The sequence below is a fragment of the Thermobia domestica genome, chromosome 14, assembly GCF_964235325.1.
Source record: "Thermobia domestica chromosome 14, izTheDome1.hap1.1, whole genome shotgun sequence".
Classification (NCBI taxonomy): Eukaryota; Metazoa; Arthropoda; class Insecta; order Zygentoma; family Lepismatidae; genus Thermobia; species Thermobia domestica.
In genome coordinates this window covers 114574358-114590750 of record NC_137467.1, presented here as the reverse complement: position 1 = coordinate 114590750, position 16393 = coordinate 114574358, and the positions used below count along the sequence as shown (strand labels likewise).

Sequence of the window (16393 nt, the reverse complement as noted above, 5' to 3'; positions counted from 1 at the left end):
TTATTCCGTTCCATTTAAACAGTATTTCTTTCAGAGATGACCAGGACTGGAGATGTTATATCCAGAACACGAAAACCTCGACGCTGAAGTTGCCAGTTAGTTACATTCTTCAGACCAGGTCTATCGGTCTCTTGCTCCGTTTTAACTTTGGAACACGCACACGCACATAAAGTGCGTGTGTACCTGTGAGAGAGGGGCAGAAGTGAAAGATGCAACGATAGGATAAGGAAACGTCAAGAAACAGAGAGAGAGAGAGAGAGAGAGACAGAAAGACTAATATAAATATGTAACATACTTATCATTACAGCGTATGATGAAGAACGCACACACTGTTTATTCGAATTCTCGCCAGTGATGCTTTGTAAGTTCTCCAACAGAAGATAAATCTCTTTTTGCAGCTATTAGTTTATGCGTAAAGGTTATACTACATAGTGGGGAATGAAACCCAGATTTTCCGCTTGGAAGTCTGGTACTTTACCACTACACCACCGATTACTTTACCCAAACTTTGTTCAACATATGCTGTAATATTTCTTTCTGAGTACGATAACACGAAAAGTGTTTACGTTTCCGCTACACTGCCATGCCACCTGAAGCTTGGAGCCAAATATTGCTTATTTTAACCTTGATCTTCAGAACGATCAAGCTTCTTCCTGTAAGTTTATTTGCACCTAAGTGCACAACGAAATTCATTTATTCGACCACCTAGAGAGAAATTAGTGCCCACTAATAAAGGAAACCACATTCAATCCAGGAAAAAAATACAGAAATAAAAACATTTTGTGCAGTAATTTCGCCGTGCAGATTCAAAAGTACGCCAATAATAATAATAATAATAATAATAATAATAATAATAATAATAATAATAATAATAATAATAATAATAATAATAATAATAATAATAATAACCTATTTTGTAAAATTGAAAGGGACTGTGACTTATAGTCTCTTGAACCACCCGACCGATCTCGATCAAATATTCAGCATTGATAATGTTCGGACCTGTTGAACATTTCTATTGTTTTATGTATTATAAACATATGATGAATTAATATTTTACTTGCAGTTACAAATGGCTACTTTATTGGTTAAATCAAAACACAAAAAATACTCAGGCAGGAATCGAACCCAGGACCCTTCGCACCCAATTTATTTATCCTAACTGTGCCACGCCGCCATTTGATAACTTTGTGAGTCGTGGCATACATGTAGGGAGTTGGAATCTTTAAGATGCTTTTCTCCTACTATTTCTTGCTATTGCGCTCCTCCAGTTTGTAATAGTAACACTTTAAATGTGCACTACTACCTCACTAGGGATGGTCTCGAAGTTAATTTACCAAAGTCTGCTTTCCCCTTGTTAGTTAACTTTCGCCGGGGTTTTCTCACGTTACTTTCATACCTAGGTACAATACATGTTCTAGGCGAGGAGGGGCGTATTAAAAATGTGCTACAAGAACGAGAGCTTCTGACGTACCACTCATCACAGGAAGATGAAACTCAGCATTTAAGCTCCCCCTTACAAATCTGTGACCACGTGGTCCATCGTTTTGGGAAATTCCAACTCCAGCAAAGGAAGTAAGGCAACTACTACAATACCGTGCAAATTCTACAATACAATACCGTAAGACTGTCAGGGGTTATTTTGCTGAAAATATGAAAATAGTTTCACAGTTCTCTGGAGGTAAAACCATAAACAGAAAAGAGGAAGTTTCAACTGTCATTATAAGATAGAACATCTAACTGTATTTTGGCTATAATATTGACGCTTACATCAGTTCTAATTACCTGGAGGGTTCATTGTTGTAGATATATGGAAACCGGTCACCGTAAAGGCCGCCAAAATTTGAAAGATATCACTACAAGAATTTGCGTTAAGGTTAAATCAGTTTCGTAGAATACTACTTAACTGTGTATAATAGGACTTTGATGCAATAGTTGAAACTGAATTTGTGAAACGTTTCAAAGTCATAAAAAAGTAAAACTAGGAGAAGAGGGTTTCTGCCTCTGCTCGCGTTTACTTTGCACCGGTCCAAAATACCGCTTAGATAGGAAATTATTACTACTGGAACCAACTGTATTCTAAAATTAAATAAATTTCCTATTTTGGTAGATGTCGGAATAAATTTCTTGTTGGAATATAAATTATCAACAGTGGCGGATCCAGAAAAGAAGATTGAGAGAGGCTTCACTCACAAAGGCTTTGTTTGTTTTAGAAATCTCTCTTTTTGGGGGAGCTTTCAGCCTATATGCATAGGAGTGACCAACATTAGATTTTTTTAAAAATAAAATCATGCGATTTGGGTAGCTTTAGTCAGAAAGTTCCAAACCCTGTAAATGTTCCACTGCTTACGGTTGTGATGATATTCTTGGATATTGGGAATAACCAAGTCAAATCAATTCACATGGATTTTTTTTCTCTTCCTGACTTGGCATTTTGGTGGGACATATGCTAAACTATTAGAATGTGGTTTCTGTGCCGGTACCAGAAAATACATAATTTTCTTTACAAATATCGATAATAAAACTAAGTATTGATACCGTTACCATCATTCTAATATAAATATTTGTAGACTATATGTAATTTTGTGTAGAAAGTAAAATGTATAAATACTAAAGGGAAATATTATGTTCGTACGTTGAACATACTTTTTTGTATGTTGTGCAAAGTAAACCCACCTAGGGGATACTTCGTACCAAAGTTAATATTTCAATAACTATGGTCATACTGAATATTTACTAATGAACTTGCACTAATGATTTCTTTATATATCTAGCCATTATATGTTTAAAATGCAGTGTTCTAAATCATTATTTTTGTAAGTTACATGCGATTATTTTAAAATTGCTTAAATCTTGTGCAAAGTAGTCCCGTGTCTTATGATATCTTAATTTCCCATTTTGTGCTCAAAAACAGGTCAAAGTGAGTAAGCATTTTAGCTGTTTAAAATAAATCAAGAAGATATTTAGCAGTTCGTTTGAATTGGATCTTTTTCATTTCACTTCGATTGATATGCTATTCTATTGGGGAAGAGGTTCGAATATTTCGCAAATAATATTTCCATAAACTTATTATTTTCGTTCGAAGAATGATGATTTTAACTAATTCGTGTCTGACCTTTAAGGATTTCTCCAGCCTTTATTTTTAAACAAATTGTGTATTCTATTTTTTGAGTTTTAGAATATATTTACGGGTATTTTGAACCCGTATTAGGAACTAGACATCTGCGCAAAACTGTCTTCAACATTGGGAGGACGGGTAAGACCGTTCCCATGATCTTTTTTAAGCGATGCTCAAAATATTTATGAAGATTAAAATCAATGCTGTGGAGGTCCCGGGAGCAGAATTGTCTTCAACATTGCGAGGCGGGCAGATTTGAGGCTTATTTTGAAGGGACATTAATTTCATCTCTTTTTCTTTGTGAAAATCGGACACAAATCATTACCTTTCTGCCCAGAAAGCACACTTCAGATTGGATTATTTGGGGGACAGTCCCCTTCAGTACCAAGATTGGCAGAAACCTGTCCCACTCATCCCCAAGATTTGCATCAGTGAACCTAGAAGCATAATTTTAGGAAACTCACATCGAGTTTAATTATTATCACAATAGTTCAGCGAGCGATCAACTTTTATACGCAAATTTGTGACTTCAATCCATTTGGGTAATGTGGAAATTGCTCCATGCATGGCTTGTAGATTAATAAAGACCTTCCACAGTTCACAAACCAAACATCTTTTCTGAAACTGATAGTTTTAAGACTAATAAGTTGGTTCATTAGGAAGGTAACAACCTTTCAGCACCGAGAGTATATGAGACATGGTTCTACAACTTAACTGGGATCCTAAACTAAATGAAATCCCATCAGGAATCAATCTCTTGATAGGGTTGATTTCACAAATGTTACATTTTCCATTCTCACGTTAGTATTCCCAAATAGAATATGACCTTCCAGAATGGATACTCGGTATGAATACTAGTTTATTAATCATTTTCTCATTAAATAGTGAACATGATTTCTTTTTTCAACATATTGAAACATCTAATAATAAAAACAAAATATACCAACTTTTTTTCTTTTCTCTTCTCTTTATGTTTTCACACAGACCAGCATTTCATTGATAACATTGTGTTTAAAAAACGATGTGTTCAGTTAAGACAGAGATGAGACAGCCACTTGAAAGCGCCTCAGGTTATATTGCTTTACCCTTCTGCCTAGGGATTTGCTCTTCTTTCCTCAGGTTATATTGCACCAACTTGCTATTCTCATTTCAATTACTTGTATATTTAGTTTCGGATTTAAGCTTATTTTTATATTTTATTAATGGAAAGAAATCTAGAACACCGTCACTTTTGATCTACCTATGTAGAATCATACTTGCAGCCTTATATTATTAAATTAGACAAGAATAAGAAAAAAATCTAACAGAATGAAACCATATATAAAACTCTAATACTACAAGTAATGGCCTTTCCTTTGACAAAAAGAAAAAAGTAAATACTACAAGTAATGGCTGTTCCTTCGACGAAAAGAAAAAAGGTGCACTTAACGAAGATTCGAACACAGATCAGCTGAATGGTAGGTTAGAACGTTACTCACTACGCCACATACTCAGGTGCTTGTTTTTTGCTATACTCTTTAAACATTCAGCTTGTGATTTTTGCTTCTGTCGTCTTACCATATAACAGTTTCTCAGTTTTCCCTGCTTGTCACAATATTAGTGTTATTTGTTGTGTAAATTGCATTTGCAAACGTAATATGTTTTGTTGTTTTACCACGATCCACAGTTTTAAAATTTTTGAAGGTCAATTACATTAAGCAAACTGATTTTCTTATATCTTCCATCGCTTCAAGGGGCATAAGATACTATCCCGCAGAAAACATGCAGTTACTTATTAGACACACAATACCAGTCAATTTTAATAAAAGATAAATAATCCTGATGATCTATATAATGTTTATGAAAGAATATGTAATGTAAGTATATTAATAACATGCACCATTCGTCAAATTGAGCAATACCATAAACATAAAAAAATTCAATAGATATAGACTATTACATCAGGACAAAATAAGCTTACACTCCAATAACTTAAATAAATTTTATAGTGTAACAAGCGTACTATCCGAAACATGTTTACTACAACTGAAAGCTGTCACCCTAGCCGAGTGGTGTAAGGAGTTCGGCTGTAAAGCTTAAGGCACCATTCTAGGTTACTTTGTTTGAATCCCACCAGAGTACATTTTTTTAGATTTCTTTACTTAGTCTCAACGTTTCTATTCGTGGTCCTGTTTGGATTCGATCAAATAGAATTTCGAATAGAAACCAAAATGGTATATATATATATATATATATATATATATATATATATATATATATATATATATATATATAAAGCATAAGTAGCATTTAATTTCGTCTATTCCATGACTATGACGAAAATTTTGACTATGCCACGTGTTGTGTTACGGAATTTTAGAGCATTACATCGATCTTCTTATTACTCTTAAAGGACATTTTAATGCCAGAGATCACTTGGATGTTTTAGCTAGATAACTAAATACATCCTACATTCTATATGTTGATGTTCTCTTTCTTGGGTAATAATGACATACTCTGCGAAAGTAAAAATACATTGATAACTACAGCCACGCACATTCAGGTACAGTTAAGATTATTAAAAGCATTAAGATTACTTCAAAACCTGCCCCAGCCGGCTCAGTTCAACGACTTAAATATTTTTACGATAGTATGTGTCAATCCCATTATACAAAAACAAGTATGACTCAGATTTTACTCTCTATCATTGGTGTCGGAGCTGAATGCTGCACTATACGAAAATGGTATAGTTTAACTATTCTTCTAAAAATGAATAACGATTTATGTTCGGCCGCATTTCATTATTCTTTTGTATTGTATCAGGCAACGCTGGATGATTGATAGTTTTTTTTATAAGTGTCAACGTGGCGTGTGTGACTGCATAGTGTGTAGTTGCTTATGCATAGCAATTATTGTATTTAGTTCTGTGTTTACAATATAATAAATAGTATATTGTACAACGAACTTTGTGTTCAAAATAATACAGTCCACGAACATTGTAGTGGTCCTTGCCAACCGGATTTTGTTCCAGTTGTGCATGTGCATGTGCGTGGTTTGCGAACTTGTGGAACAGTATTTTCATTTTGTAGTGCATTGTCAAAGTGGTGCAGAATTATAACAACGGAAGAACTCATAGGTAAGAAAACTGTACTTAAACGTGAAATAACAAGGTTGACACATAAAGTGAACGAGAATAAAGACAAGCCTAACTTCAGTATTAAGCTGTACACTGAACGTGCTACGCAATTACATGGCGATTGCACAGAGCTCATTACAAAGTTCATTTCTGTGGGTGGTGAAAGTGAGTTTGCAACATATGACGGAGAATTCAATGAAGTGCAAAATAAACTTTGGACTCTATCTTCGAAATTTTGTACAATATGCAGTCACCTAATACTAAACAGTGCACAGATGTGAAGTTGCCAGACTTAGAACTTCCTACATTTTGTGGTAGAGTGCAGGATTGGCTATCCTCTTGTGACTTATTTATTGCTGCTGCTGTTCATAATAACAATCGGTTAGGAAATGCTCAAAAGTTGCAGTATTTGAAGACAGCTGTATCAGGGAAGCCTGCTGTATTGTTGCAGTCTAATTCCATATCTGATGATAACTATAAAGTAGCATTGGAGTTACTTAAATCAAGATTATGAAGATTTGAGGGAGCTAGCAAATCATATTTTGAGCAAGTTCATTACTCAACCAGCTGTGAAGAATGAGTCATCAGGTGAGTTACGAAGATTGGTTGACAATAGTGTTCAGTGTGTGTGTGAACTTAAATCCTTGGGTCTTCCAGTGGAACATTGGGATGTGATTTTAATTTACCATGTGAATGAGAAGCTAGATAAGAACATCAGAAAACAATGGGAGCTTTCATTGAAGAAAAACGAACATCAACTTTCGACCAGCTGAAAGAGTTCATGTTACAACGTGCCAAAGCGTTAACTGCAGTGAGTGCAAGGTCACCGGCAGACACGTCTTCTTTAAAAACAAACAAAAAAAAAAAAAGGCAACATGTTAGTGCATGATTCAAGTCAAATTGTGTTGTGTATCATGTGTAAAAATAACCACAACCTATATAAGTGTCAAGAGTTCATAAATATGTCAGTGAATGATAGGCATAGTTTTGTAAAAATGAATTCGCTTTGTTTCAATTGTTTGACCTTAAATTGTTTCGTAAATAAGTGTAATGTGAAGCAAGGTTGCCACACTTGCAACAAAAAACATCATACTTTATTGCATTTTGAAAAGAAGGATAAAGTAGATCATGTAAATTCTTCTCATTCTATAGATCAAAAACTAATTCCTCAGGTGTTGTTGTCCACCGCTGTCATAAATATCAAAGATAATGCAAATAAGTTGATACAATTTCGTGCTCTTATCGACTGTGGCAGTGAATTATCGTTTGTAACTGAACGTTGCGTCCAGAAATTACGCATAAACAAAGAGAAAATAAATATGAGCATATCAGGTGTTACTGGTTCTAACGTTGGAAATTCTCATGCAATAGTTGATTTGTGTTTTCAGTCATTGTACAGTAATAATAATATTCATACTAAAGCAATAGTAGTCCCAAGAATCACAAGTAACTTAGCCAGAGTAACTATTCAAAATATAGGTAATTGGGAAATTGCGAAACAAGTAAACTTAGCAGATCCACAGTTTAATAAAAGCTGCCCTATTGATGTGTTGTTAGGTGCTGATGTTTTCCCATTATCGTTGCTCAGTGGGAGACACGTAGGTACGATTGGAGCTCCGTCTGCCATTGAAACGCTGTTAGGTTGGGTATTGTGTGATCAGATTAACTTAACGAATAACACATCAAGTGTTCAGTCATATTTTGTTTCTGTTGATCTCAATAAAACATTGCAAAGATTCTGGGATCAGGGAAGTAGAGGAGTTGCCAACTGTACAACATTTATCCGTTAAGAACAAACATGTGAGCAGTATTTTGCTGAAACTTACAAACGTGGTGTTGATGGCAAATATATTGTACAATTGCCTTTTAAAGAAAATGTTGAGCCTCTAGGTGTATGACGAGACACAGCAGTAAAGCGATTATGCCAGATGGAACGTAAGTTACAGAATGATCCTGATTTATGTAAACAATATTGTGATTTCATGAAGGAGTATTTAGACTTAGGTCACATGGAAGAAATTCCTGATGTAGAACTTGATAAGCTTGTATCAGAATCTTATTATCTGCCGCATCATTGTGTCTTAAATGAAAGTAGTTCTACCACTAAATTGTGGGTTGTGTTTGATGGTAGTACTAAAACTAGCAGTGGAGTATCTCTCAATGACAACTTAATGGTAGGTCCAAAATTACAAGATGATATTATCCCATTAATATTAAGGTTAAGAACTCATCCAATTGCAATGTGTGCTGATATAGCAAAAATGTACAGACAAGTTAAGGTAGATCAAACTGATTCTGATTACCAGAGAATAGTGTGGAGAGAAACAGTTGACCAACCTATTAGTGATTTTAGATTGTTAACTGTTACTTATGGAACCAGTTCGGCTCCATATCTGGCTGTAAAGTGTTTGCGACAGTTAGCTGTAGATGAAGGTTATTCTTATCCCAGAGCCGCAGAATTAGTCATGAATGATTTCTTTGTTGATAATTTAGTTTCAGGTGCAGCTGATAGTAGTGAGGTAATGGTATTGTACTCAGAATTAACAGCATTATTACACAAAGGTGGTTTCGAATTAAGGAAATGGTCTACTAACGTCAGGAATGTGCTAAATAGTATACCTTCTCACTTAAGAGAAACTCAATCCTTAATTTGTTTTAATGAAGATGAGAATGTAAAAGCTTTAGGTATACAGTGGAATCCATCAAGTGATTCATTTTCATTTTCTATTGTTGTTCCCACTTATAAGTCAGTAATGACAAAACGAATGTTACTATCTGATATTGCAAAATTGTATGATCATCTTGGTTGGTTATCTCCAGTATCCATTGTTGCAAAATTGTTGCTACAATCATTATGAGAATTAAAAATTGAATGGGGTGACGTACTTCCTAATGATATTGCTCGCTCGTGGGAAGCATATTGTCAAGAATTGCTATTGCTGAGACAGATTAAGATCAAAAGGTGTATTTCTTCTGAAAATATTGTGAAATATGATCTAATTGGTTTCTCAGATGTTATTGAAAAGGCGTACGCTGCAGTAGCATATGTTCGTTGTATAGATAAATCTCGAAATGTGCAAGTATACCTGATTGCTACAAAGACCAAAGTTGCCCCTATAAAGCAAATATCAATACCTAGGTTAGAATTGTGTGCTGCAGTATTGTTATGTAGATTAGTCAATACGGTCATTAAGGAAATGTTAATCAAGTTTGAACAGGTTGTCTGTTACACAGACTCTACTATTGTGTTAGCATGACTTTCTTCTTGTCCTAGTAAGTGGAAAACATTTGTCGCTAACCGGGATTCTGAGATTCAACAATCAATTTTTATTAAATGGGCGCACACATCGAGCAAAGACAACAAAGCTGATTGTAGTTCTCGTGGTTTGAATCCGTCACAATTAGAGTCTTATTCACTATGATGGAATGGGCCAAAGCGGTTGATGGAATCAGAGTTACCTATTGTAAATATTAATTGCAAAAATCTAGATTCTGTTCAATGTAAGCAAAAGTCTTCAACTATTAACATGCACATTAAGGTTCACTATACAATAGTAGATAAATTTTCATCATTATCTAAGTTGGTTCGTGTTACTGCTTGGTGTTAAAGATTTATTAGGAATAGTAAAAGTAAACAGGAGTTAAGATGTAGTGGACCATTAACTACAAAGGAGTTGTCAAATGCATTAATGCATTGGATAAAACAAGCTCAAGAATTTCAATATCCACTTGAGATAAAATGCTTACGTATGAAAAAACTTTTGCCTTACAATAGCAAACTATTGTGTTTAAATCCATTTCTTGATGAAAATGATGTCATGAGAGTTGGAGGTCGCTTGCAAAATGCTAGTGTAACATATGATTTCAAATATCCTATCTTACTTCCAAATCATGCTAGAATTACAGAACATCTTGTAAAATCTGAACATATAAAGCATCTTCATGCAGGTTCACAGTAACTTTTATCTGGTTTGCCACAAAGGTTTTGGATTATTGGTGGTGTGACTTTGTAAGAAAAATTGTAAAAAGTTGTGTAATACACGGTGTATGTCACAAACAGTCAAGTGTAACAGCGTCTCAATTAATGGGTCAACTTCCTGTTGGTAGAGTAACACCAACTCGTCCATTTTTGCATTGCGGTTTAGATTATGCTGGTCCACTAATGAAAAAAATATGAAAAGTCGAAATTCGAAATTGTTCAAAGGGTATGTAGCACTCTTCATTTGTTTCAGTGTCAAAGCAATCCATTTAGAATTGGTAAGTGATGCTTCAACAGAGTCATTTATTGCAGCTTTGAAACGTTTTATAGCTAGAAGGGGAACACCTACTGATATTTATAGTGATTGTGGTACAAATTTCATAGGTGCAAACAGAGAATTAAAATCCTTACTGATACTTGTAACGAATGGTGATTCAAAAGAGTCTGTATGTAATTACCTCAGTATGCAATCTATAAATTGGCATTTTAATCCACCATCCTCACTTCACATTGGAGGCATATGGGAAGCTGGTGTAAAGTCTGTCAAGTACCACTTGAGACGTGTAGTTAACACTATACTCACATTTGAAGAAATGTATACTGTTTTGTGTCAGATTGAAGCATGTTTAAATTCTAGACCATTAACTGCTCTTCTCATTCTAATGACTATCAGGTATTAACTCCTGGTCATTTCTTAATTCACGATGCACTAGTAGCAATACCTGAACCAAATTTGTGTTAATTAAAAATCAATCATTTGTCAAGCTGGCAATTAACTCAAAGATTGGTCCAACATTTTTGGAACCGTTGGCAAAGAGAATATTTCTCTCGGCTGCAACAAAGGCCAAAATGGTGGTGTAAACATGCTAATATCAAGGTCAATGATTTAGTATTAGTGAAGGAAGATAAGACATCTCCTTAACATTGGAATTTAGCAAGAGTAGTTGCTGTTCATCTTGGTGTAGATAATATTGTTAGAATTGTTACTATTAAAACTAGCAAAGGTGTCTTTAAACGACCAATTGTAAAAATTTATCCTCTTCCATTTAATGGAGAATAATATGTAGTGTTGAAATGATATTTCAAAGTGGGCGGTATGTTCGGCCGCATTTCATTATTCTTTTGTTTTTGTGTGCGGCCGCGGTGGCTCAGTGGTAGAGCGTTCACCTCTGGTCCTGGGGGTCCCGGGTTCGATCCCAGCCCCCGCCAAGTGAACTTTGTGGTGGACAAACACCGTGTGCGTGGGTTTTCTCGGAGTTCTCCCGTTTCCTTTCACTTTCTTAATTCCACCATTTCATTCCTTACTCATCACCACCGTCTCCTTTAGCCTAACTGGCATAACCGTGGGACGTAAAACTCAAAGATTTCATTTCATTTTTTTCTTTTGTTTTGTATCTGGCAACGCTGGATGATTGATAGTTTTTTAATAAGTGTCAACGTGGCGTGTGTGACTGCATAGTGTGTAGTTGCTTATGCATAGCAATTATTGTTTTTAGTTGTGTGTTTACAATATAATAAATAGTACCGTATATTGTACAAGAGCTTTGTGTTCAAAATAATACAGTCCACGAACAATTTACGTTCCAATTCTGCAACAAGTACAAAATTGAAGCTGCGTTTTATTCTAAAGATGGTAAAAGATCGTAAAAAAACATGTAAATTTTATTTTGCTAAGATGTTGTTTCCATTAATTTGACAATTTACGTTATATTATAACGGAATACTTTGGATAGGTTAATAATTACCTGCACCTTGGGCAGAAAGTGCTCATACATAAGCAATATACTTAATAGAATGTTAATTTAATAATAACAAAAGAAGAATGTTTTTAATATATGTAAAAGAAATACATTATGGGATAGTGTTATGTAATTAGTTGCTATGTAATTGTTGTTTATGGATACCTAATCATCTTGTATGTGTTCATGACAATTTGAATGAAAATACATAAAAGTGTATCAACTAATAAACCATTTGATACCGTTCACCGACTTTATAATTTTGATAGAAAAGGTGAGAATAATAATATGTACAATTATTAAAGATATTTTTACATGTAAACTATTACTACCACTCGAGATCCATATATCAACGATCGAACCAGGTTGACGACTACCCTTGGTGAGTCGTTATAAAAATTTTGGTGCCTTCACACCGGGATTAGCTAAAAATTTTGGTTTACCTCACCCGGGAACTTGCTGTAAATTCATCTCCCGAAGCAAAGTAAGGGTGAATTTACTTTTGTAATAAAGTTAATGAATACAAATTTCACAAGATTGAGAAGTGGTAGATTAATCATAAGAAAAATGAATGGTGAGGCACTTGAGAAAGAATCCAATAATAGTGACGAAGGTGAGCATAGTGTAGCACCAGGAATGACATCAGAAGACCGAATCTTGCTAGCCTTACAGCGACAATTGATTCAGATGTCTACCGAATTAAAGCAGACGATTGAGCAGAAGTCCGAAGACTCCAACAAGCAATGCGAAGAATTGAAACAGACGATAGAACAGAAGATAGAGCAGAAGTTCGAAGAATCCAACAAGCAATGCGAAGAATTGAAGCAGACGATAGAACAGAAGATTGAACAGAAGTCCGAAGAATCTAACAAGCAATATGAGGAATTAAGTAGACGAATGGAACAGAAGTCAGATGAAATGAAACAGTCAATTGTCCAGGCGATGAATGACATCACCTCGCAGTTCGAGGAAAAGTTAAAAAGAATATCCGAGGATTGTCAGGATAAGCACAACCACCAAATCCAAGAAATCAGTGGTGTAAAAAAGGATTTAGAAGTAATAGAATCTTCTGTTCAACAGCAAAAGATTCAGGTCATCAATAATTCTAACAACATACGCGCAAATACGCAATTGATAGCTACTCTACAGGAAGAAATTAGAACGTTACAGGTTAAGGACAACACATACCACAATAATATGGGTAGTGATCACTTGGAGTTTCCCCACTCACCAGAAATGACTTCGCCTTCACCTGTGTCTGATGAGGATATTATTTTGGAAGAAATTCATCCGAAGAGGACAGATGGGCGGAAAAGGGATGGTGTAACGACACATCACGTCATGGATAGGAATTGTCACCCAAGAAGTACACGGAATGATAAAAGGAAGGTAAAATTAAGTGTTAAGATGAGTGAAATACGGGCTATGAGTAAATTCAGTGGTAAATGTAATGAGAACGCTACTTCCTTCCTGGAAAAATTTCAGGACGAATGCAATATAATGTGTATAGATAGATCACAATATATGAAATTAATCCCTCATGTATTACTCCCACCATGTTCTTTATGGTTTAAAGCCGTACGTGATCACATCAATACATATGAGGAATTTAAGGCAGCACTGATCGCGAATTATGAAAATGACGTTTTGCTTGCAAATCGAGATGCCACCATTAGAAATCAACATTTCAATCCTCGTTTGCACAAATCTGTTCTTGAATTTGTTGTAAATACATACAACGAATTAAAAGTCGTTAATCCATTGCAATCGGAATCTAGAATAATAGCATCGATTCGAAATTTGCTCCCATTTAAGTTACAACAGATCTTGTTTTCTACACAATGTATGAGTTTCAACCATTTATTAATGCTTGTCCAATGCTATGAAACTCAATACCATGCTTTGAATCAACAAGCAGGAGTAGGTAAAAATAAGAATAATTCAGATCATTTTGTACCTGTTCGGAATCTAAATATCAGAAGTGTGAATGATATGGAACACAACCTAAGCCGAGTAAATTCTAGCAATCAAAACGAGCAAAATAAGCAAAGTTACGTAGGGAATACGCCTAACCTAATTAATCGTGGTAATCCTGATGTCAGATCACCCAACAGAAGTAGACATAAAAACAATCAGAATATAGGGCGAAATTACAGGAATACAACAAGCTACATGGATAGACGTAATTGGAGGTCAAGAGATGGCACTCCGTATCAAAATCATAATCACGATGAAATACATGTACAACATATTATGGAACCTAATCATGATTGTGCAGTACAATGTACTTTATTAGAAGCATATGCAAGTACGAATGTAAGCTGATTACCGTTAATGAAATTAGGTTAAACCCATATCAGTTATAGATTCTTGTGAACTTTTATTTTCAATTTTATGAGTTAATGTTGATAACGAAAACGACTCTTATGAATACTTGAAGTGCTTAAATATAGTTTTAGGTAGACTGGAAAGTTAATTTTCAAATGATTTTTATTTTTTCTTGTTAATGTGAAGAATCATAATTCGATTCATAATTGATTAAAAGCAAAGATTATTTATATTAGATTGACTTGTGTTGAAAACTTAACTGCCAAAGATTATGTTAAGTATAAGATTCATTCTATTAAGTTAATTATTCAACGACTGTCTTGAATGAGATTCTTCTATATTTTGATGCCTTATTGATCCAATGTTTATTTTAAAATATCACCCAATATAATTATTATATAATGCGCCCTGGATAATGGTAACTCATGTCTTAACTGTAATTGCTTCTTACGATTTTGACTTCGCACCCTTCAAAGATTAAATAAATAGGCGACGACGTTTTAATAATAAAATATAATAATAATGTAACGAATGATAATGAAATAAATATAATTAATGTAATAAAAAAATAAGTATTAATGAAATGAAAGATTTGTTATAAATGTATCTATATCTATGATATGTAATGAAGATACATACGAGGGGCGATCAAAATGTGATGAACATATGTAATGTAAGACCATTATTGTAATCGGACCAGTGGTTCTTGAAGATAAAAGCCAAGCTTACTTATGACTTTTATATTCAGTCCAATTGTCGGGCGACATTTTATATAACGGAATACTTTGGATAGGTTAATAATTACCTGCACCTTGGGCAGAAAGTGCTCATACATAAGCAATATACTTAATAGAATGTTAATTTAATAATAACAAAAGAAGAATGTTTTTAATATATGTAAAAGAAATACATTATGGGATAGTGTTTTGTAATTAGTTGCTATGTAATTGTTGTTTATGGATACCTAATCATCTTGTATGTGTTCATGACAATTTGAATGAAAATACATAAAAGTGTATCAACTAATAAACCATTTGATACCGTTCACCGACTTTATAATTTTGATAGAAAAGGTGAGAATAATAATATGTACAATTATTAAAGATATTTTTACATGTAAACTATTACTACCACTCGAGATCCATATATCAACGATCGAACCAGGTTGACGACTACCCTTGGTGAGTCGTTATAATATTGACAATACAACATATATATATATATATATATATATATATATATATATATATATATATATATATATATATATATATATCACGACATCAATAAACATTTAATCAGGAAAATATATAAGACTTGAATTCTGATAACTATAGAAGCTTCTGTGGATGAATGTTCCTTATGGGATGTCATGCAGAAACGAGTATACACTCGCGAGGGTTGCTGTGAATGCATGAAAGAAGGCAAAGAAATTGACAAGGAATATGTAAATAGAGGCACGCGACAGTTGAAAGGACCAAAGTATGCAAAGGAAGAATATCAACTACTCTGAAGAAAAGGGAGCATCAAAAAACTTCGTCCTCTACGCCGATCGCTAATAGAACTACGAATCGTTTCAAATGCAAAATATCTTTTCGGTAGAGAAGGGAGAAGAATAATACTGAAAAGGAGAAAGCGTAACGGCGGTATATCTCATAAAAGCATAAGCTTGGCAACGTTTGTGTCAATGTCAGTCTATTCACATTCATGTCAAGGATTTTGCAATGGAGTTGACGCGCTAGCTTTGAATATGAAAGGAGGGAATAACACAGGATACCTTGATACTCTGGGCACTTTTTTCTGACAAACAATAACTCCGATTTCAGGCGTTCAATTTCAAAAAAGTTTCACATAGCAGATAAAGAGTTTCGAATGAAAGAACCTTACGAACTTTTTCGATTTACTCGACACAAAATCTCGAAATTATTAGTAAATCTATTTTTTCTATTTCACAGTAAGATTTCCAGACGTTTCCGTTTCCCAGGAACATCAGTCGGATTTAATGTAATCAAAGCTAAATGATGATTCAATGAAATATGTTATCTTGATCTAAAAATTTCAATGTCAATGATTTTGATGTATTGTTCCATTAATGTTAAGAACATGTATTTTTG

At 34.3% G+C, this 16393-nt stretch overlaps 1 protein-coding gene across 1 annotated transcript; it reads left to right on the top strand.

The window, feature by feature from the left end:
* Window positions 1-8161: 8161 nt before the first annotated feature.
* LOC145669962 (uncharacterized) lies at window positions 8162-9091 on the top strand. The gene has a single exon (XM_081738305.1). It carries the CDS (start codon window positions 8162-8164, stop codon window positions 9089-9091), a length of 930 nt encoding a protein of 309 aa, XP_081594431.1.
* Window positions 9092-16393: the final 7302 nt, after the last annotated feature.